General features: G+C 43.6%; 1 protein-coding gene across 1 annotated transcript; it reads left to right on the top strand.

Moving 5' to 3' along the window:
* Positions 1 to 4,431: 4,431 nt before the first annotated feature.
* slc6a11b (solute carrier family 6 member 11b) lies at positions 4,432 to 24,146 on the top strand (the record flags this gene model as incomplete). The annotated part of the gene is made up of 14 exons (XM_084464001.1): positions 4,432 to 4,636; positions 5,506 to 5,640; positions 6,081 to 6,221; positions 6,683 to 6,764; positions 8,899 to 9,031; positions 12,087 to 12,221; positions 16,976 to 17,079; positions 17,523 to 17,647; positions 19,009 to 19,121; positions 19,782 to 19,919; positions 21,522 to 21,624; positions 22,067 to 22,167; positions 22,747 to 22,917; positions 24,003 to 24,146. 14 exons carry the CDS (start codon positions 4,432 to 4,434, stop codon positions 24,144 to 24,146), a joined length of 1,830 nt encoding a protein of 609 aa, XP_084320127.1.
* Between the last annotated feature and the right edge of the window lie 859 nt (positions 24,147 to 25,005).

Raw genomic sequence — 25,005 nt, 5'->3', positions numbered from 1 at the left:
AATTGCCGTTCATGTGAAGATGTGGTGCGACGTCTCTATTGAGGAGATGATGGCTTTATCTTTAGCTTTAGCTTAGCGAAGGTTGTGAGCAAGCAGATCTAGTCTCTCTCAGTGACTGCGTTTACATGCTGGAGCATAATCGTGTAATGAACGTATTGAATAAAGATTGGATTCATGTAAACAGGTTTATTCGATCTGCTTCGCCAAAAGGATTGCCTCAGGTCCGGATTTGTGAAGTCGATAGGATAGCTGGGCTTGAGCCGGTCATAGGCGGCTATCTACCTGCATGTGTACTCGATCGTATCGTATTGCCGGGAGTTTGCGTCCTGCGCATGCTCGAGAATTTCGACCGGGGATTTCACCTGGAAGTGGAAGGAGACGACCTAATAAATAGTAGTGTTGTTGCCGGAAAGGTCAAACGATACCATGGCTTAGACGAAATCAGCAACGCACTTCTGGACGGACGAGGAGACCCAGTTCATGCTGCACCAAGTGCAAGTGCACAAAATGTACGCTACTGTTGCCTCGTCAAACTCCTCGTACGCCATCTTTGTTTGTATGCCGCCTGATAGTTTGTTGTTGCTTTTACGTTGCCGTGAACCGGAAGTGGCTCTAGTACCACTTGTTGAAAGGGCTACAGTGCCACCTAGTGTAGCGGAGTCAGTCAGGTCTCCGACCATTATTCCAATCTGATCCAATGTATGTATACTCAGACAAGTGACAGCCCCCCCGTCGAGTGGCAACATCGTTATATGGCTTAATCCATGATAAGTCGATCTGGTCCGACCATGTAACCGCAGTCAGTGTGAGAATCAAGCATGCGAAGAGTACCTGGACGTTTGTATTCGTGGTGCTTATTGTTAAACCTGCATAATGTCACTTTTGTACTGTAGCTATTGACCCCATTGCAAAAATATCTGAAGTTGAAGCTTCCTCATGAATACAACGTGTTGATCCATGAGTCAATTGATCCAGTAAATGTTCCTCTATATATCATTTTGTTCCAGTCCACTTCCCCGAATGTGGGATAATTATATAGCTGTAACTGTAGCTTCAACTCTGGCCACTAGAGGCTGCTTATGGTGGAACGTACATAGTGCAGGTTTAAAACTTGGTTTGTAGTAGGCACAAATTCATCTTCAAAATGTCATCAGTTTGCAAGACTGTTTTATTTGGTACTACATTAATAAACTTGCCACTTTCTGGTGCTTTTCCTTAAATTCCTTAAAGTGCTATATAAATAAAGTTGCCTTGCCTTGCCTTGCCTAAATGTGGATGAAATTGAATGAAATAGTTTCTGAAATAGTTTGAGGTTCAACTTTTGAATCAGATCATTTGGTATAAAGTGACCAATTGAGATAAACAGTTTGCAGTTTATGCCTTAAAAGACAAAAGGTAATGAATGATTATTGTGATAACGTCTTCCACTTCGCTTCTAGCTATTTGGTACTACATTAATAAACTTGCCACTTTCACTTTCTTGCCACTTTCTGGTGCTTTTCCTTAAATTCCTTAAAGTGCTATATAAATAAAGTTGCCTTGCCTTGCCTTGCCTAAATGTGGATGAAATTGAATGAAATAGTTTCTGAAATAGTTTGAGGTTCAACTTTTGAATCAGATCATTTGGTATAAAGTGACCAATTGAGATAAACAGTTTGCAGTTTATGCCTTAAAAGACAAAAGGTAATGAATGATTATTGTGATAACGTCTTCCACTTCGCTTCTAGCTAAATACCCATTAGACATCTTGAATTGGGCTTGTACATTGGTTGGTGATACTACCCCAAATCTAGAGGACTCAAGAGAGTTATACTGTAAAATCATAAATCAACCTAAATACAGGTTAACCTAGCCTAATTAAAATGTTTTTTTGCCATGTCTCGCAAAGGAAATACTGTGGCAGTGTCAAACACAACACTGTCTCCCCATAAAGACAAATCATTTCATGATTAATTACTAAACAATTACTGACAAACCATTCCTAAAATATGATAGCTAACATTCTAATGCTCCTATGCTTCCAAAATAGAGGCAGTCAATTCGATGTTCGAAGATGTGGCGATGTACAAACACTATGTGGGAATGTATCCAAGCAACACGCCATGTCCTATAGCAACATGGGCTGTCTATCCGGGTTTCAAAGCTCTGTTCTCCCTTTCAACAACTTGTTGAAACTTGACACTGATTCATTGTTATGCAATTTAGTCTCTGATGTGCAATTCAGTCTGTGATAGGTCATTGGTAGCTCAATGATATAATCTAGGGCTACAATTACATCTTATCTTTGTATTTCAGACCAATCCAAATGATTGAACGAAAATAGTCTCTGTTATTAGATCAGATCAAATCTGATGATGATATTTGTACTTTTTCTTTGTGCCATCAGCGCTTCCCTTCTGATGACGGTGTAGTAGGAGACCACATAAAGGACTTGACTCTGGCTGAAAGGCAAGCGCCAGTGTTTGCCAGCAAGGGTTTGGGTGGCCATACTTTTCATGCAGGGCACTCCTGTTAAGCCTCTAATGACGAGTGACCCTAACGTGAAGGGATTCTTACAGACTGGGTCAGCTCCTTTAAAACCCACCAGAGTTCCTGCTGCATCGAGCCCATCATGCCTGGAAACGGAGCGATCAAGTTGTGTATGAACACCCCCCTCCCCCCCCCCCCCCCCTTCCCCCACACCACAGCCTCCCCCCTCACTCCCCTTCCTAAGCCTATAGGAAAAAGGTTATTTTCTGGTTTTGGTGTGAGCAGCGTTGGGGTTTATGATCGTTTGATCATTTGGATCAAACGATCATAAAGGACGCCCCAAGGCGTCCCTGTGTATGTGCGGTTTGTGTGAGTACAGGACATCCCAAGTTGGGACGTCCTGTACTCGCCATGTTTTCAGGCCCCGATGCGTGTTTTAAAAGAGGACATCCGTTTAGATGTCTGTGGTGTCCGATCGCACCGTGACTTCCAGAGGAGGGGGGGGGGGGGGGGGGGGGGGGTACAAGTGTAAGAAAAGGGGTCGTGAGTTGGTATTCTGAAAGCAGATCCCCCGGGAGCCACTGGAGGGACAAAGGGAACAAGACCGGTGACATCGATTCATAAATCGAATGGCCGTCGCCGCCTCTTTGAAGAGAAGAGACTTGACTTCCCACGAGCTCTCAACAGTTAAAGGCAAAAGTCAGCCCCATGTTGAGGACATGGCAAGAATGTCCAATGTTCCCAAATAATTATATTCATTTGCTTTTCAGCTCATTTATGACATATTGCATGAACATCATTTTAGCACCATCCTTTAAATCAGTCGAGGTCTAACTTAATTAATGACTTTTTTATTCTCCAAAAACATACAGGTTGGTAGTAGGCTAGCACTACGGGGGTTTGTTTCATATTAATTTATGTCCTCAATATTTAAAAATTAACCAGGGACATGGGATGTTTTGACACAAAGTTGTAAAACATTTTTTTGTATGTGTTTTACCCGTCTCTCCATCTCAGCTAGCAATCCACCATGGTAACGCAGGAACGGGAGCTCCAGTTGTTGGAGAGCACATGGCTCCCATCCAAGTAGAGGCGCTTGAGAGTGGACCGCTTGGAGAGCAGGAGCACAGTCGCACGCTATCCATCGCCTGGTAGCCACCGCCACTCTGCGTCTTCTGGGGATCCCTTTATGTAGGCACACTTAACACACCAATTATCTCGTCGCGGATCTCGATTTTTCCTCGTTTTCCCCCCCTCTCTCTTCACTCGTCGCCCCGGGTCAGGCTTAACCGTCACTTTGTTTGGTATTTCAATCGTTGGTGCTCATCACATCGGGAGCCAAAGGACGTTTGCCACTGTTCGCTTTGAGACCGGTAAGTAAAGACTAGGTGTTTGGGTTGGGCTACCATTTCACATACTTTCTAATATGATCGATTTGTTTCCTTGCCACAAGTTACACAACTAGCTATCAGTAGATTGCAATTACCTGATGGTGATTGAGCCAGTTTTTTTTAATTAACATCGAGGCAGATCAATTATGTATATTGCATTTACACGACATTTGGATCAATTTTAATTTACTGTGGGTCTAATGAATATATTTTCACTGGTACTGAAAGTTTGCTAAAGTTGAACCTTCCAGAAATCTCACCTTTAGTTCACTTCTCATCGTCTGTTGTGTTGTATTCTAATACATTATGTTCCAGTACCACAGTTGAATAAATTATCCAATATTTTCCATAACTCCCTTTCCAACTTCAAAACTTTCAAACCTACACAAAGGGGTGATTTTGCTGCATCAGTTGATAAGTGTAGTATGGGTGTGGTTTAGCTACATTCAGTTTATTCTGCTTCCATTGTGAATGGACCCCCCACCCCCCTAAAAAGGTCTGGTTATGAGGTCACATCCTGTGTATTGCTCCTGTGGTCGTTGTTTGTGTTTGCCAGAGCTGCTGGTACGTCATGACGGCGGAGAAGAGTGGGCCCGTTGTAAACGGTAAACAAGGCGAGGACCCTGAAGGCTCAGCCTCCAGCGTGGACAAGCAGGAGTACCATGAGAGGGGCCACTGGAACAACAAGATAGAGTTCTTCCTGTCCGTCGCCGGGGAGATCATCGGGCTCGGCAACGTCTGGAGGTTCCCTTACCTCTGCTACAAGAATGGAGGAGGTAAGGAGGGGAAGGAGAGATCAGGACTCTCCTACTCCTGCTATATCGGAGCGCTGGTCATGCATAAATATACACTGTATGTATATGTACTGTATATATACAGTATATATTTACCTGCATTGAGGGACGAGGTGAAGGAAAGGTAACGTTGTAGATCAAATGAGTCCCTTTGGTGATATGGAAATGGGGAATTAAGTCTTTTGTGAGGGAAAAGACAGCATGATGATACAAATTAGGAATCAGGAAAGTAACACAAGTTAAGGCATGTTTTCTGTAAAATGACAAGTTGAGACACTTTTAAACACTTTTAAACACGTATTTAATTCTTCAAGATAATAAATCTGAGCAGTGTGACATTTTAAGTGAATGGATGGATCGCTGGGAGAGACGGCTAATAACTGTGTGTTCTGGTCTCCGTCAAAGAAACAGTGTATTGAACCGTTGTCGTCTGTAAGGCTGGCTGCTTGATTTGAAGAGAGACAGGTAGGATGGTAGTTAGCCAGCCCAGTATGGAGCCACATCATCCGCCTCATTAAAAGAAAGGTCATGTTCATGTTTGGCAGTGCAGCACTGGAATCCAAAACGTCTGGGTAGCGCCTAATCGTTTTGAGTTCAGTTGAAGGGTAATGTGGATAGGTAAGATGGATAGGTCAAGATTAATTCCGATAGGTAAGATACAGGGTGAAGGGTCATTCTGATAGATAGGTGAGGTTCAGATAGGTAGGGTATATAGGTCATGGGTTATTCAGATAGGTATGGTAGACAGGTGAAGTCAAGTTTAGTTCTGATAGAGGTAAGGTAGATAGGGGAGGTTCAGATTTGATTTAAAGTTGATTGTTGACACTCCGTTGTGTTGTGGGAACGTGAAGGTGCCTTCTTCGTTCCGTACGTCATCTTCTTTGTGTGCTGTGGCATCCCCGTGTTCTTCCTGGAGACCGCCATGGGCCAGTTCACCAGCGAGGGAGGCATCACCTGCTGGAGGAAGGTCTGCCCGCTCTTTGAGGGTGGGTACAAGCCAGGGGGTCTTCTGCATTTTCATGTTCCCGCATAGCGACGGCCATTTGGGATCGCTGCCTGATAAACCTGGAACCACTAAGTTTGAAACTCTGTTTAAAAAACACAATGTAACTCTCATAATACTATCTGATGATGGTTAACTGTGAAAGCTGGAGCATTTTAAGGTAGAAATGCTTTAGTTCCTCCCCACCCCAGTATATTATTACTTATTATTAATGCACTCATATTATAATTTAGTCATCTTCTATTAAAAAAAAAACGTCTGCCTTAGCAAAAGAAGGACAAAGTCCAGGATTCTGTTTATTTAAAGACACTTGGACATAACGGACACCTACTCCCACTGCTTTTATTTTCATATATTACCTGTATCCGTATGGACCAATGAGCCATAGTTTTTCCATCTCTTTCTACCCCACGGACTCTTCAGGGATTGGCTACGCGACCCAGGTGATTCAGGCTCATCTAAACGTCTACTACGTGGTGATCCTAGCCTGGGCTATCTTCTACCTCTTCAACTGCTTTACCACCGAGCTGCCCTGGGCTAACTGCGGCCACTACTGGAACACAGGTGTAGATTCATACTAGACTATCAAAGATTCACTGTACTTCATAATTAAATCCGAGCAGATTCTGGGAGTCGTGTTGTTTCTGTGGCTCACTATGGTCACACAGATTTTGTCAACTGTTTTTCAAGTCCCGCCTACAAGACTCTGATTAACTCTGTGTAAATTCATTGCCGAACCGGATAAAGCAACCGAGAGCCGAGACTTAATTACTCTTTTTTTTAAGTGGGCGGGGAATTTAGTGGCTTGGACCAGGCACACAGTTTGTTATGGTACCCCTAATATTGTTTTAAAATGCTCTAATAGTTAAAACTTTTTCATTAATTTCCCTTCTTAATAATTATCCATGCCAAGAATAAAGGACGGCACTAAACATACATTCTAAGACATGTTAAGGATAAAAGTCTCATCCAAATGGCGTATGCTATCATTATATCATGATGAACATGTCTTTCTGTATCCACAGAGAACTGTGTTGACATGTATGGAGCGAATGCCACCAACTTCACAAACCCAAACGCCACTTCTCCGGTCATTGAGTTCTGGGAGTAAGTATTGCATCTCTCTCTTCTTATCCTTTACAACAAAGTCAGGTTACTGTTTGATGAGATTCTGAATCAAATTAGGTATATTTATATATTCTGTGTATCACTGTAATGGGTTCAAGGGAGTGTCAAACCTCGGTTTCTGCTGTGTCACATTCTCAACTACACATCTCTGAATCCTAGCTCATATGTAATGCTTTTTGGAATCAGCAACGATGTGGCTTTTTTTTCATGTTAGAATCAAAGTGTAGTGTATAGTGTATACACTGGCTCTTGAACCCAATCTATACCCTGGAGTCACAAATAAGAGCTTCTGCGGCCAGCCATCAGATTCACCCCGCTAACCTTATCTCCTAATAATTAGCACGGCCGTTACATATTTGTGTCGACAAGCCCTGGGTAGGCCAGCTGCCTCCCAGCGTGAGCCGTGTATGGCAGCACTTCAAGCCAGGCCGGCATGTTATATGCTGAGCAAACTTCCTGTCCTTCTGCCAGAGGCCATGCGCACTGCTGTACAACTGCTGTCTACAGTATTCTACTATATTAAACCAAACCGCTTCCTACTTTGTATCATGTCAGAGTATTATTTTATTGTTTTGTTAACTTTGGCATGTCAAAGCAATGACACAAATGGAGGGAAATTTTCGATCGCTAGCCGATAGCCAAAATGAAAAAGGTTGTGCCGCAGGGAGCGGCGACTTAGCCAAATGTCAAGCTGGTGGCAGAGAGGAAAAAGTGACCAATGACCTCATCGTGTTCATGCCAAGACAGAGTGTATTTTTACACTGTACATGCAGTGTTCAATTTGTAGCAGAATATTTACCTTTGAACTTGAAAAATACGATTTGCCTGATCCATTATTTTTTAACAATAATCTTGAGCCTTTGCTATTCAATTTCAATTTCATTCTATTAAATTGTGTTCTTCACTACTTTATATTGTGTTAAATGTAGCATAGCATATGTAGATGCACGTCTTTCGAAAAACAAACGCATCCATCCTAGAAAGCAGTTTATTTCTTCTATGCAAGACCCTTCATTGATTCCCCCGTGGACAGTGTTCATGGGGGATTTGCCCGATTCAATGGAGATTACAGATGATTATCAGCTAAAGGACTGTACACTTTGAGCTGTTCTTTCAGTCTCTTAAGCAGTCCAGAGCTGTCCTGTTGTGCTGGTCACCAGACTGTGTCACTACAAAGTCCACTCTTCTTTCCTCTTTCCTGAAACATTTTTGTGAGGGAGTAGTCAACAAAGACTCAGGCCAAAGATGTTTCTTAGGAAAACTCTCACTGGAAAATACTTTAGTAACAAGTTATACTGGATAAAGTTACGCCCGGAAGAGATTTACAGTACATTTGCATGTGTACAATGTAAATTACATTAGCATGCGCCGACACTGGCTACCAACACTTCCTGTCCCCTTCATTCACTGGCTGTGGCCGGAGGGAGGGAGGAAGGGAGGTGAGCGGGTCGAGGGGGGGCTGTGTTGGACCTGGAGAGTGGAAGGCCACCAAGAACATGTCACTATGATCAATGGCTGCTGCGGGGGCCTTGAGGGTGAACCGAGAGGCAAGCGCTTGGCAGGGCCTCGTATACCTCTCTGGCTATTTTTTTTTGTTGCAGTTTTTGTTTTTTCCTACTTCTTTCCCTTCTTTGCTGAATCCTGGCCATGTGTCAGTGAACAGGAAGTAACAATCGCTGAGACGCAACGAATGACAACCTATGATGTCATCGTTAGGGATAGCATGCCCAGATTCCCATGGCGACCACTGTTGCACGCGTTATCATATTGGTGAACTGATACAAGAGGTGTTTTGTGAGCGTAGCGGGGTATGGGCAACCATTGGTTTCTTTATGTCAAATAAGGCAATGGGAAATGGATACATTTGAACTATGAGTGTAGAGTTAAAAAAACTGCTAGCTTTGTATCTAATTTTGAACTTATTTTGCGGTTTAGTAAAACATTTATCGTAACCTATGTATGTTTGTTGTATGTTATTTGGTCTCTCTTAAAAATAGGTTCTCAATCTCAATGAGACTTTTCTTGGTTAAATAAATTAATTAATAAGTTAAATGCATAAATACAAAATGGGACTATTTCTGTAATCATTGTTGTTTCTTTCCCTCCTGCGTAGACGCAGAGTGCTGAAGATATCAGATGGCATTGAGCACATGGGCAGTATTCGCTGGGAGCTGGCCTTCTGTCTGGCCCTGGCCTGGTTCATCTGCTACTTCTGCATCTGGAAGGGACCCAAATCTACCGGCAAGGTAACACTCACGTGACCATCCACCTGTGTGAGTACAAGCACACACACACAGACATCCTGTTTGTCCGTGTCTGTGTGAGTGTGCTCGTATTCGTGCGTATACTTGTGCGTGTGTGTGTATTTGTCCGTGTGTGTGTACTTGTGTGCGCGCTGTAATCTGACGATTTACTACAGCAATCCTTACACTCTTTTGAAAGAAGAAACAAGGCACAAACAACAAGAAGCGGCACACAAACATAACAAAAGTGTTGCCACTCATCGCCCCCTTCCCCGCCTCCTTAACAGCACTCTTTCACGGGAGAAAAGAGTCTGTGAAACTTCTGCATTCCCCTGCTCTTGTGAGCAGAGGAGAAAGCATATCTCTTCATTTTCTCCCCGTCTTATTTGTCTCCCTCTCGTCCCCCTTTCCGCTTGAATGTGCTCTCTGAGACTCTTACGAGCAGCCAGGATTTCACTGTCCACCTCACTCAGCAGCCTTGGAGAAGCTCTTGAAAGATTCAATGAGACAGAGTGACAATGGAGGAAGGGAGAGAGAGAGAGAGACACACACAGGAAGAAGGAGAGAGAGAGAGGGAGAGAGATGGAAGCGGATGGACGGAGAGAGAGGGAGAGGGGGAGAGGGTGTTATGTGCACAGGTAAAACAGAAAGGTAGAGAGACGTATGAGGTCAAATGCACCTACGTTGTACGTTGTACATGATAGGAGTTGGGATTTTGATTTTGGGGTGTGGGGGGGAGGGTAGCATTTGTAGCTTAGCCTATATCTTGCTGAAGTGTCCGCCGTCTGGCAAAGTAAAGCAGGAGTTGTGGGGTGGTGGCGGTGGTGGCGGTGGTGGCGGTGGTGGCGGCGGCGGTGGAGGTGGTGGTGGAGAGGATGGAGTGGTGCTTCTTCATGGCTCAGCTTTAGCGAGCCATCCATGATTGATTCCTGTATTCAGGGGAGAGAAGAAGACCGTTCATGAGGAGCATGCAGAGTACCCGCCCACCCCTCCCCCCGCATCCCTACCGGACCCCTTTTCCTATCCTACTACTCCACAACCGGCCCCTCTTCCTCTATCCCTCTCTCTCTCTCTTGCTCTCTCTCTCTCCCTCTGTCTCTCGCTCCTACTATCCTTTTTTTTCCACTCATCCTCTTTGAGAAAAAAACCCCAGCGTGCTCGCTGCGAGAGCGAGAGTGGGACAGAGAAAGAGAGAGAGGCTTTCTTCTATACAGAAAACCACAATCCATTCAGAAGTCTCCTCCATCTTCACTAAGCTGTTTGCTTTTGCGAGGCCACGGTTGCCAGCCATTCTCCCTCCTGTATGATTTAAGGCCGGTGCATTTGCTGCAGCCCGAAAGCTGCTCCTGGGGTGAGCTGGAAGGAGCACGTGGAGGCCTCCAAAGTCACAGCGAGATGGGATATGTTTCTACACTATTTGAGACGAAGAGTGGGGCGAGAGAGAGAGAGAGAGAGAGAGAGAGAGAGAGAGAGAGAGGAAGATGTACAGGGGGGAGGGGGGGGGGGATGAAGCTGAAAGAAAAGAGTGAGAGGAAGAGAGCGCGGGTGTGGTTTAAGATGTGTAATCGTTTTATTGGACTAATTGTTGCTGAACGGATGAATTAAACGGATGAAGGCCTCTTTCCCACACTCTCCCCGTGGGCCGTCATAGGACGAGCACAGTGGCCAGATATGTTTCACACTGTGCCCAGCTCCAACATGGCCGGCTCCATAGCGCCTGGTCCGCTTCCACCCGACACGGACTCGCTTGAACTTTCTGTTCAACGTGATGTAATGAACCATGATTTGTATGCAATTGTGTGTGTGTGTGTGTGTGTGTGGGTGTGGGTATGTGTGTTCATCTGTGTCACTAAATGGTTATCTGTAAACTAAGCGGGTCTGCCATACAGTGGACAGGTGTACACGGCCAACACTTTGTATGGATTGTATGCACATGCACACACTCACTTGTGTGTGTGCATGTGCATTTGGGTGTGTGTGTGTGTGTGTGTGTATTGCAAAAAAGAAAAAGCAGCATTTTCCCACACTACAGGCATCACTCCTCTCGACCGCTCCTGTCTAACAGACAGAGCCAGAAGAGCTCTCTTTTCTTCCCACCTCCTCGTCCCTCCCCGGCCTGTTCTGTCCTCAATTGGACCTTGACGGCGTGCCAGCAAACCAGGGGGACGTTCGTTGCCCACCGACGCTTTCCAAGAGCCCGGGCCTTTTGTTCCAGCAGGCTTCCTAGGAGCCTCGAGATGGGGGAGCGCGGCTTAGAAAAGCGCTTGGGTTTGGAGGTTAGCGGGCGCTAACACACAAACCCTCCCCATGGATTTGCATGGGGTGTTTGTGTCGGGGGTTTCTCTTAGCTGCTTTCTTTGCAGTAGACTTCGGGCCTACTATGTGTTGATCCGACCCCTACGCAGGGCTTCCCCTAACCTTCACCGTGCTCCTTCCATCGGTGGGATCTGGGGGTCAGGGGTCAGCTCTGACGCCTCCCAGTGAGGTCACTCCCTTCCGATCTGATCCGGGAGCTGCCGCTGTGCTGGCCGTGCGTCCTCGATGTGTTCATGCCGGGTTTCCCTTTGGGAGGTCTGCGTCCGGGGCTTCTGCTCCTCCTAGCTCCGCACTGTGCGGCATACTTCAACATGAGTCGATTGTTTCCCAGCCGTCCAATACTGAAGAAGTCTCCTGCAGTCTCCTGACTGGTTTTAATCTCATTGCCGTTTGATGACTGAGCATTTCATTAGTTAGGGCCATTAGTTGGGGTCCCCATAGAGACGGGAATTCAGATTACAGAAGTAAAGCACAACAAATCAAGCTCTCCGACCCATCAAGAACAGTGTTCCCATTGCCGTCATCCCAGCAAGTCACAAAATCTTGGAGGTTGAAGAAGTGCTATAAAAGAAGGGGTCATTTTGTTCTTAGAAACTGGCCAAACCTACTTTTTTCCGCAATAAGTATGCCCCTCGCTGCAGAGATGCAGGTTAGGATAGTAAACAAAAACATCATGGACAAACAAACGATGAATCAATAAAATGTGTTTGTGGTACAACCCGGTGGCTCTGTTTGTCTCAAGGTGGTGTACGTGACGGCGACATTCCCCTACGCTATGCTGTTGGTCCTGCTGATCCGAGGAGTGACACTGCCAGGAGCCTGGGAGGGCATCAAGTTCTACCTCTACCCAGACATTTCCCGTCTCTCAGACCCTCAGGTAGGCTCTCAATGATGCTCTACAAGTGTGTGCCTGCATGGGTCGCGTATTTGTTGCACTTCATTTCAGAGTCAGACACAATTGTGTTTTTTTGAGAGGAGAAGCTGGATGTATCAGCCAATTTTTATGTTAAACAGAAATAGAGAACATAGGCACGAGAGAAGAGCGAAGAGAAACAGCTGCCTCTGTTTCCTGGAGCCACCCTCTTTAGAAGCAGTGACTAGGACTAGCGTGGTAACTGCAGTTCCGTGCTATTAAAAAACTAACTGCAGGTGATGCCAAACAACCGCCATAACTTCAAAACATGTATAATCCATTACACATTTGAGTTTCCTTGCCAGAGTTTGTCTATTTATTGTAGAATATCATAAATCCTAGTCTAATTTGAAGGGGAGAGGCCCAGAGCACCAAGACACGGCTTTGCTTCGGCGCCATAGCTGCTCAGAGCACATGTGGGCTGGTTGTCTGCGTGGGAATTTAGCCATTTCAACTTTAACTGTAAAAATGAACGAGAGCCAAGCTCTTGCGCTTGCTTGACTTTTTGAATAAGCTATTAGCCATATGCTGCCAAGATAAGCTTCTTGACATTTTACAATTTGTGATGTATTTTTTACTTTCACGTTTTTATTGTAAAAATATAAGTGGTGAAGAAACCGCCAGAACACACGAGGCGCATCACAACAGTGCATCAAAACAGAGAAATCAAATCTAAAAGTACTGACTGGTTTGTTTTTTTAAAACTTCAATGAGTGGTCTTAGCTAACTGTTTTAGAAATTAAAAATATACATTCAGATGGAAAACTATTTGTCAATTAAAAATATTGACATTCAATAATTATCTGCGTTGGAGTTACGCTTATGTCAGCTCATCCCTGCGGGCCTAGAACAGACCTTATTAGTTTCTGATTTAGTAATATCAAAAATATGGTAACCGCACTGGCCCTGGCAGTGACCTGAAGGTCACTGGGAGAAAGGTGGGATATCTGCTTGGGCCGCGGCTCCATCACACGCAGCCTGCATTCAGGGTCATGGTGATGGTGATCATCAATACTGCAGGCAGCCATCTACTACCTCCCACCTCTTGGTCCACCTCGGATGCCATCATCCACTGTAGGAGTTCTAAGCTGCTCCCATTGGTCAGGTACAAAATCCCACGCCTTGACGAAATTTCCAACGACATTTTCTTATATCCAGAACGTTGCGTCTGAATAAGGTCACACTTTTTGAGTGAAATGCCAGCGATTTTCATATGTTCATATTTTCATGACAGTTTAAAAAATGTTTCATGTTTTCATATCAATCAAAAATAATTAGATATTTAACAGTTTGAAGTTAAGAAAATGTTGCCATTCGACGTAGTTCTGCTCTTGGAAATTCTGCCTTTCTGGATTTTCCCATTACTCTATCAAGGCCAAAATGTTACATCAAACTTAAGTGTTCTGTGTCACTGCTGTGGCCATAAAAGTAGTACGTGTGTCTGTTCTCACTAAAATGATGGGCACACACACCAATGCACACACACAAGTACATGCACACACACACACACATCCAGAGACACGCTGATTGATTGATTGATTGATTGATTGATTGATTGGTTAATTTATAGATAATGTAGAATGATAGACAGACAGACAGATAGATACTGTAGATAAAGGGATTCGTAGAAAGATATGAGAACAGCGATTCAATGGGTCTGTCAATGAAATCAATGTGCAGTACCTCCTGCTGCTTAACTCACAGGCAGTTGATGGACAGAATAAGACGCCATGAATGTGCTAATCAGACTTTATGCATCGCAACACCTCAATGGTCCCTCAGGGACACATCAGCCAGTCTGCGGTACACTCCACCTGCTGGCTAACCGCTTAGTGTTAATCATTCTGAGCCCAGAAAGTTAGCTGGGATACACGCATATTGGAGAAATGAATCGCTTTCATTCATGAGCTTAACTTTGTGAGACGCACTGGGAGAGGGGAAGACAAGAGTGTGAGACACAGGGAGAAGAAGAGACAGGGAGAGAGAGATGCACACACACACACACACACACACACACACACACACACACACACACACACACACAGAGGAAGAGAGAGACCATTAAAGAGAGAGAGAGGCAGCAACATATGGAGAGTTAGGAAGATAAATAGTGTTGGAGGAAGATAAAGGAGCGCAGCTGTTTTGGCAGAGGGAGACATTACTTCTGACACCAAAGTTAAATTGGATTCCTCGGTCACAAGGGGGTCTTCGTTTGTCACCGGGCTGTGTGCTGGCTTCTCCATCTGCTACCACAAACGTTGTCATACCGCCCTTTTTACGCCGTTTTCTTGACTATTTATTCTATTCTATCTTCTTCCTCTCACTAAGCGCATAACCTAGTCCTCCTTTCCTTGTTTCCTAACTTACTTCAGATCCTCTCCTCACCTTGAAGTATCCTTTGTGCTCATTTTGTTACGACTGATAGCTCAGACGAGCAGGTTTTTCCGCACACAGATAGCTAGGTTTATGTTTTTGAATTGCTCAATGCAATTGCATTCTGAATGCAAAATATGCGTGGATGTTTAAGTGGTGTAAGCAGAGACGCTTCATTGACAACTCAATGACTCGAAATAAAGACCACTGCAATGTCACTGCAAACAGTGACATTGCTTTTATTATGTTCAGCAAACTTTTCATATCTCTACAAAGAGCTTGGGAAATCACAATATGTAGGCCTAGGACTAGTTGAAAGGTTGGGTTGACACGCATTGTCCACCAATTGGCTATGCTTTGGACATGACCCCTTATTGGTCCTCATTATCGGTCAGTAACAGTAACAGAATATTCTTGGTTATTTTTTCTGCCGTAGAGTGTGTAAGATGGGGCTGTTCCCAGGTGATGCTGATATAGCAGGCTGATATATCTGTCCGTCTCTACTATCGTTAGTGAACCTTTATTTGTCTTCATCGTTGTAGCTTTTCCCCCAAAAACCTACACCACTGCACATGAGAAAATAGTGTATTGCATAATAGAACACAGACACAGTCCCCCCACCCCACACACACACACACACAGCCCCAACAGATCCAAACACAGGCTGTGCAAATTAGGCACAACATCAACAAGTGATTCTCTGCGCGGCCCGGGGCCTGTTAGGCCTCGCCGGGCCTTGGAACGCCAGGGCCCAGAGGTGAACTAAAGAGAACATTAATGAACATTAGGGGGAGAATGGCCCAGTTCTTCCACAGGAACAGTCCCGTGTGTTTGCGGGGTCAGAGAAGTTACCGTGGTTACTGGGCGAAAGGAGAGAAGACTGTGTGTTTGTGAATTGTTTCTCGGTGGGGGAAATGAGATTAGTGAGTGAATGGCGATGTGAGAGAGTTTTACAGAAGAAGCCGCACCGCGTTGAGTTTGAATTCCCCGGCACAGTCTCTGTGTTCTTCCTCTCTTGGTTCTGTTGTTGGCCGGTTCGCCGCCGTAGGAAACCGCTTTCTCAATGCGCTGTATCTAGGACAGCTTGTAAGTTCGTGCACCACCATGTAGCTAATGCATATGAATCTCTCAAAACGGCCCTTTTGTTTTCATATAAACGTGATGCAAAATGTTTCATGGAAATGGAATAGATTATCACTACTTACTTCAAAGTAGCCACATGATTGCTTTTTTAAACCACAATTGATTGCTTTAACTTTGACGTTTGGTGTTTTTATGTCACATATTGGTTTAGCCACAGAATAGATCTTTGGCTGAAACTGATGGCTTTGACTTTGTTTCTGGACACTTTCTACAAGGAAACATCATTAATAGGCTCTCCCTACAACTGTAGAGAGAGGACCTGCTCACTATGTATATTTATATATACATATAAATGGCTCATTTGGCTCAAGGTGAAGACAACCATTGTTATTTTCATGGGATCAAAACATACTTTGATTACTTTAATACTACTACCACTACTTTAATTGACAAATCGAAACGTCTCAAACATGAAACTCTTTGAACTCAATTTGTTCACCGGCACCGTCAGAATCTATTGCAGTGATTAATGTAGGCCATTTCACGGATGAGATGCAGCTTACCAAACGACTCCACACCTGGGGGTATTTCTCTGGAGGTAGAAGAGCAGACCGTGCAGCCCAAGTTTGGTCTGGATGTTGGAGGTTTACTGAGGTTTATAAAGGTATTTCTATCAGCGTTGTTAATGGTAGAGTACGTGAACGTGAACCTTGAGGCGCTGCACCGCTCAGTGTCTGCTTTCAGGAAGTGGGTTCATGATAGCAAAGAGACGTTGCCATAGTCCCGCATGAGGAACATCTGATACAGACACTTGGCACAAATAAGACCAGCACGTGAATCTTTCAGTGGAGTGTGTGGACGTCAATGACGTCATAGCACATTAAAAAACATACTGAATGTATCAATTTGCACTATTAAAAAAACTACTGCAATACCGCACCTGCTATTCTTATTTATCTGTATATTTTATCTTTATTTGTTATATATATATATATTTCTTTCTTATTTATTTCAAATTTCTAAAAAAAGTCTGGATGACATTTCAATTTTGCTGTGCTGTGTGCAATGTCAATAAAGAGAATTATATTCTATTTATCTAAAGCAGGCCTTTAATGGATGTTGGACAAAGGTATCGCGCATCATTTCCGCTGTCAATCAGAGAAACAGGAGGTCAATGGACAGTTCTGCAGAAAGCTCATTTCTAATATGTGTGTGTAAAATGTGTGTGTGTGTCTGTTTGTCTCCGTGCTTATGCATCACAGGTATGGGTTGATGCAGGAACTCAAATCTTCTTCTCATACGCCATCTGCTTGGGCTGTCTCACTGCTTTGGGCAGCTACAACGCCTACAACAACAACTGCTACAGGTAGGGCAAGGAGCACTGTTCAACCCACTGAGTGAACACATCACCACGACCCCATCGTTCGTAGTGTCATTGATGTCAAGCTACTGCTTTGAGCTTTTACTTTAGTTAGTAAGAGAAGAGCAAAAACATTGGTGTTCATGTAGCAGATCTGTTTACCCATAGCGACTCAGCCCGGCATGTGAATATTGTTAAAGTCGGTTATAAAACACTGTTTTGCTCCAGTGATATTGTCAATACAGTGTAACATCGGGATGGACTCGTACCCCACAAATTCACGACAAACCTTTATGGGCGCCCGAGCTTGGGGACAGTTCTTCCACTTGTTGAAGTCCTTTCTCTCTCTCTCTTTCTCTCTCCCTCTCTCTCTCTCTCTCTCTCTCGTGTTCTCTCCCCCCTGACGCCTGCTACCTCGCTGGCTCTCTCCTGTGGCTGCTGGCCTCCAGGGACTGCCTCATGCTGTGCTGTCTGAACAGCGGCACCAGCTTCGTGGCGGGCTTTGCCATCTTCTCTGTGCTGGGCTTCATGGCCTTCGAGCAGGGCGTACCCATCGAGGCGGTGGCGGAGTCCGGTGAGCATGTCATTCAGTCATATTTTGGCTCAATTGTGATATCCAACCTGATTCTATATGTATACGCTGCTGATCCACTGTGCCTCATTGGCTGTATCCTAAGCTCATCAGAGTGCTAGTACATTCCATGATCACTGTCTGCCTAATTCATCTATTTGACTTAATACAAGAATGAACCTTAAAATATGACTTGGGCAATTATGCTATGAGGCTCACGATATGCATAATGTTTGCTTTCTGAAAAAAACGGAGGACAGATAAAAAATACACACGGCATAGCCCCGGCTTGTATGTCAGCAACAAGGGTACAGTATTCTTTACGCTGGGTATGCCGTTCACACAAAACCCCCTGGAACACACAGAGAGACACTGGCAAATGCACAGATGCAGCATTTATGAAGAACAATGGATCCAAATCTCGGTCCCTCTAAGTGGCACTAACCAAAGACACACAATTCTGCCGTGTCGCACTCAACTTCACACCTAGCCTCTGGGTCTGCTACGGTATCACTTATTAAAGTCACCTTCAATTATTTCTTACACGGCGTAGCGAACAACCACTCAGAGGGTTGACTCAGAGCTGCAACCAGCAGAGTGAACCATTATTGAATATTTTAGCGGGGTGTCTAGCAAGCAACCATACAAACGCACACACATACACACGTAGTGACACACAGTAGGTGCGAAAGAGCAAAATCCTGCTCCTTGCTATGAATATGTCTGCTCACCGCCACTGAAAAGTGATGTCATGGCTTTTTAATGTGTTGCCTCATTTGACCTCCTTTGAATTTCAGTGGCCAAACACTGACACTGGTACTTCTCTCTGTGTGTCCAACATTGTAAACATTGTCTATTCCCTTTTCATAACCTGTGATAATGAATGTCAGTGGCCAATTATAAAGCAAAAGATGAAGCCAAGTATCTCAAATACCTAGCCATAGCACCTGAAATAACAAGCAAATATACATTATCGTCTAGTTTAAATTGCATTATACCGCTACAGGAAAAAACCTTTTAAGCAGCATCATCATATCATCATCATCATCGTCATCGTCAACAAGATATGTCGGCTTACAGATAAAACAACTATAATATAAATATAAGAATACCAATAATTAAATACGTAGGATGGATAAAGAAGAATAAATCAGGGGAATACTAAAACAATAACATAAAAATAATACTAAATTTAATCAAGTTAAAGATCTTAAAGAAATGAAAGTGATAATAATTGGTGAAACTGAGGGCCTCAAATATGGATGAGCATGAAACAACAACAAATACATAAATACCTCATTCATCAACTAAGGTCTCTCAAAGTGGTGTGGATAGTGACAGTAGAGCTGCTGTCTGTAACGCAGGTCCCGGGCTGGCCTTCATCGCCTACCCCAAGGCAGTCACCATGATGCCCCTGTCTCCGCTCTGGGCCTGCCTCTTCTTCATGATGCTCATCTTCCTCGGACTGGACAGTCAGGTCAGAACCAGTCCCAACATGATGGCTAGGGGAACAGCGGAGCTACTTACCTCCTACCTGACTGGGCACTATCCTACTTATGACACGCAACTTGCATAAGATACATACATATCAATACTTTGACACAAAATGTATTAACAAAGGTTTTATTATGTCCACACCAAAAAAAAGTGTTATAGGTTCTACGGTTGGAAATAGCATCCATAGCAACGGTCTGTTACACTTAGCAGGTTTCTTTTGCATCAGAATCAAGTAGCCTATTCATCAAATATTGTATTGGGAGCTTGCAGTTGTTTTTTACGTAAGAGGGTTGGTTGATTCACCTCAAAGACCTTGGTTGATAAACAAAATAGAATTGTATCAGCTCATTGAACATTGAAATTACCATATTCAACCTAATTGTTCTTTGTCAAACTTCAAATCAATTGTAACTGGAGTTCTTTCATTTTGCCATTTGGTTTCAGACAATAAGGGTGTGATAGGTGATTACTAAGGCATCACTCTTACAAATGGAGTTTTAATATTACAATTGAAAAGTGTTATTATGAACAGCAGGTAATCAAATATAAGATACCGGATTAGTTGCCTTTGTGAAAATCCCAATCTAGAATTAGTTTGATTTTGATTATCTTTTGATTTGGCTTGGTGTGTGTGTTCCAGTTTGTGTGTGTGGAGAGTCTGGTGACGGCCGTGGTGGACCTGTACCCCGAGACATTCAGAAGGGGCTACCGCAGAGAGCTGCTCATCCTGGGCATGTCGGTGGTCTCCTTCTTCATAGGACTCATCATGTGTACAGAGGTAACGCTGTCCTGCCTCGTAACTGCCTCATAGCCGCATTGCGAGCAGGACAGTAACACAACAGTGTAGGCCATGACCTCTAATCACAGGCTTTCTCATCTCACCATGAATGCCTGTGGTGAAATGCTTTGAGTATTGTGGGCCGTGTAGGCAGTGACCTCTAATCACAGCCTTTCTCATCTCACCATGAATGCCTGTGGTGAAATGCTTTGAGTATTGTGGGCTGTGTAGGCCATGACCTCTAATCACAGGCTTTCTCATCTCACCATGAATGCCTGTGGTGAAATGCTTTGAGTATTGTATTATTCTTCGAGGGAACCTGGGAGATGAGTTAGAAAAGCATGTGGAGAAGTTGTATACAGATAATTATTTAAAACCACACCTGTAAAGTTGCTCATCTGATTCCGGGCAGTGTTAAATGATGCACACAGCTCATAGTGTGAAATTGCCTTTTCATGAGACAAGTATGATGCAACTTATAACCTTCTCTAAGCAATCTAGTAGCATGGAATGATAGCAGTGTGCAAATTAAAACCGTTTTTTCTAAGACATAATAATATTGATCTTGTTCAGCGTCATCATCATCAATGTCATCATCATCAATGTCATCAGCTCCATTATGCTATTGTTTTCATTGACTACAGCAAAACATGAGTCTGGCAATAACCCTTCAGGTACTGTATATATTTTGGACATCTCTTGCGTTAACTATGTTGGAACCATTGAAGAGTATATGGGGTCCCAGCGCTAGCTCTAAAAGCTGAAATGCCCCTTGGAAAAAGGTGGAATCGGGGCTTATGGCACTCCCTAGGGCTGCTCGATTTTGGAAAAAATGAGAATCACGATTTTTTTGGTCAAGATTGAAATCACGATTCTTCAAACGATTTTTTTTGAGTTTGAAAATAAAATGCATTTAACTTGTCTTGAACTTCAGAATTATTTTTTTTTCTCAAATGAATCGTTCCAACTCGATTTTATTAATTTGGAGATTGTTTGACCCAAGAATCGAAATCGTGATCAAAATTCGATTAATTGCACAGCCCTAGCACTCCCCTTCTGGCTTCCTCTAACTCACACATTTATTAGATTCTGCTCCCCTGAGAGTCCCATCGTAAAGAATGGGTCTGAGTGAGAATCCTTTTATAGTTCCCCATGGATAAAGAGTCATGAAATGAAGATGAGAATCGAGCTTCAGTCTCCGAGCAAAGAAATGGAGAGAGATTCCACAAATCATGAAACCTTTTGGATCATTAATCATTGATAGCGTTGCGTATGACTGGCTACCATGCAGATAGCTATTTGCAAAGTTAACCGCTATCAGAAACTGGATTGTTCTAAGGCAAAAAACTGATAAATTAAATATTAGGCAATAAACAGGTATGATTTCAATTTGACTATAACAATTTATTATAGCATACAAAATGAAGGGTGTGATTCAATTTGGTTGCATATGTTGCAGATAGGCAAATTTAACACGCATGAAATGTGACAAAGAAATGTTATTTCAGCTTAATGTCAAATAGAAGGGGTTTAACATGTTTGAAATGTTAGATCGATGTGGTTTTCAAAGGTAGCTGATTGACTGCTGTCTTCTCCAATCAGGGCGGAATGTACGTGTTCCAGTTGTTTGATTCATACGCAGCGAGTGGGATGTGTTTGCTGTTTGTGGCCATATTTGAGTCCATAGCCATCGGCTGGGTCTACGGTAAGATATACTGCTTACTATTATGGTATGTATAATATGGAGTATCAGTGGGTTATCCTGTTTGTTATTTACAGTTTATTTAACAATTCAACTATGTCCTAATATGTATCTCCTAAAAATCTCCATAAATATACTGTACTTCTCTCCTCTCAAATGGATGCACTTGTAAACACTCAAAGCCATACACTGCATACTTCTTATTGCTCACATTACTATTCCATCATTGCCCTCTGCTGGCGAACACTCTGAAACACATATCATGGGCAGTAGTCCTTTACTCAAAGGAAGTCAAAACACACCAACATAGGACGTCTTGGGTCCATTTAAAAAGCTATATGTAGGCTATGGTTACGACTAATGGTAACTTTAGTAGTTAGTAGTAGTCGTGCTAGTAGAAGTCTGCTTGTGACCCCTCTGTGATACACGCTGCATTGTCTTCCAGGAAGTGACAGGTTCTACTCCAACATAGAGGACATGATTGGCTACAAGCCTGTCTTCTTCATCAAATGGTGCTGGATGATCCTAACCCCAGGCATCTGTGCTGTGAGTCCACTCCAAACATGACACATAGCATCATGCCAGGTCAACTGAAGACACAAATCAACCAAATCAAGACAACATATCATGTTGTTGTTCAGAAGAGTCGTGAAGGATTTGATGAGGCCGGAGCCACAGGGTTTATTCTTGGCGTGCCGTCCCACGACTAACGCAGTATTCACCCTAACGCTTGTGATCCTAGAGATTCATCAGACCTTTCTGTATAGCTGAAATAAATTGGACACTTTGATCTGCTCGCTTATCATTTTTGAAACTTAATACAAGTTGAACCTTAGAATATGACTCAATTAGGCTATTATGCTGAGGGTAATGATTTGAACCTTTATCCATTGAATACTGAATACATGGTCAGAATATCTTGTGCATTTTTGTTATTGATGGAGCGCGGCGTTAACTCATTTCTTACTCAAGGAATCTATTCTTTGTTTTAATCTTAAATGCATGTGAAGCGTCTTTGTGTACCCCGAGAAGCACTTAAAAACGTAATACAATGTATCTCTAACTATTATTCTGGTTATCAGTCACTCACTTCCCATCCACTTCCCTCTTGTGTGTTCTCTGCAGGCCATCTTCCTGTTCTTCCTCATCAAGTACAAGCCGCTCAAGTACAACAACGTGTACACGTACCCCGACTGGGGCTACGGCATCGGCTGGTTCATGGCCATGTCCTCCATGGTCTGCATCCCGCTCGGTGTGATATGGATGATCTGGAAGACCCCCGGCACTTTCAGCGAGGTAAAAACCGCCGCAGAGCCTCGTGGTGGAACGCGAGCATGGCTTGATGACTCTGTGGACCTGTTTACACCGGAGAAATGTCCAGATGCTGTGACTATCGTCTTGGTTGGATCTCGATTTAAAAAAGCTCATCTGTTGATATGAAAGGCCCCCCATGGGCTCATCGCCGTCGCAGCCTGTTTGTGCCGCCACAAACGGGTTTTGGGTTTTGACGGCGGCGTCTGTGGTTTTCACAACATCCGGGAACGTGTGCGGATACATAGCGACCGCGGTGCACCAGTTTACGTTGCCTCAGATAAGGCCGCAAATCGTGTTCAATAATAGCAATGCCAGGTCTAGGATTCCTGGAAGAGTGAGAGAAGAAGTCACAGCGCGACGATGTTTCAGAGACATTTGCATATGCCGGCTCCTTGTCGTATGAAGGTTGACGACTGGTGTCATAGAGCTGAGCATGTGACCTAACAACGCCGCCGCCGGGGAGATCTTGTCTGGAGGACAACCTATCGCTAGTCAGTCTAGATTTAACGCGGTGTAAGACACCGCCTCCGGAGGTGGTTTTGACAACGGGTGCCTTCATCTCTCGTACACCCGTCCCTGCCCATTAAAACTGGAAAACACCTCTATTCTCACAACCGTTTTCAATTTGATGGAGAGAATCAGACGCTTGTGTAAACAAGGCTTGTGCCATTTTCCATAACACTTACATTTCACTTTTACTATGGTGGTTGTTAAGTATTAAGAATTTAAATGAGAACCAAAACTAAAATAGAATACGGTGACTAATGCACTGTGAAAAGGTCAGGTTTTTGAAAGAATGCATAAAGTTCAGGCAGAAGAGCTCAGCAATCATCCCATTGTAATTCATAACGGAAAGTGTTCTCGTTAGGGTTTGACTGGAAGGTTTGACTCACACAATCTCAAAACTCAGAGAGAAGTTAAATCTGTTGAATCTTGCTTGAACATTATCAAGAAATAACAATGTCATCTCTCTCTCTCTCTCTGTCTCTGTCTCTGTCTCTCTCTCTGTCTCTGTCTCTCTCTCTCTCTCTCTCTCTCCCTCTCCCCCTAAACTGCGCTCTCTACAGAGGATGAAGAAGTTGACCACACCGAGTCCAGACCTGAAAATGAGAGGGAAACTCGGAACCACGAGTCCTTATGCCGTCAACGATGCGAAACCAAAGGCTGACGGGAAAGTTTCCACCCACACAGAGAAGGAGACGCATTTTTAACTGCCGCAATCAAGCACCGACCAAGCTGCCTGCCATTTCAACAACAATCATCACAGGAAATACAAAAGGAAAGTTAAACGACGGCGGTATCTCCCACTCAACCTAATTGGATGTGAAAACAAAATGGAGTTTGCCTTTTTGGTTTTTTAAAAACAAAGCAAAAGATAGTTGTGCCTCTGTGTTGCACAACAATTGATAGCAATCTTTTATTTTGTCTTAATATTTTAACTAACAGTTTTCCTGTCTGTTTTCTTAATGAGTAATACAAAAGGAGCTTTGGATGACATAGGTGTTGTCCTGCTTCCTGGTCAGTATGTGTGACTCTTGTGTCTATGCCTTTAGAACAAAGGCAGTGTGTTGTAAAAAGGTTTACACCATTTTTTTTGTAATGGCAACATGCTTCACGTTTTTTTTTTTTTAATATCTTAATATGTAGCTGGGTTAGGGGACCCATAATTTAGTGCACCATTAAACACTTGTCCTAAGACGTATACGAGAGCAATGTGAATCAAAATAAGTTAAACGATGCATAACGAAAGAGTTCTGCCGTTAAAACATCTGATGTGTTTTTCGCATCTCTTCCCAATAAATAATTATATCGCTTTGCAATTACGAGCTAATACAATTTCCTGTTTTGGCGGAAGAACTGCATTTCAAAAGGCCTTAATCAAATAGGATGCAAAACTACCAAGGCAGGACTCTGTTAAATATGTTCAGGCAATTCTACACTCATTTTTAAAACGCTTTTGATTCCTCCCCACTCGGTTTCAGAGTGAAAGGCCTCATGGAGCCGTGTTTGACTCGCAGGTTGAGTCTAAAACACCCCTCCTCTCTCTCTCTCTCTCTCTCTCTCTCCTCT

The sequence above is a fragment of the Micromesistius poutassou genome, assembly GCF_964030765.1.
Source record: "Micromesistius poutassou genome assembly, chromosome: 2".
Classification (NCBI taxonomy): domain Eukaryota; kingdom Metazoa; phylum Chordata; class Actinopteri; order Gadiformes; family Gadidae; genus Micromesistius; species Micromesistius poutassou.
The sequence above is the reverse complement of the archived record's forward strand: the minus strand, read 5'-3'. Positions and strand labels throughout refer to the sequence as shown.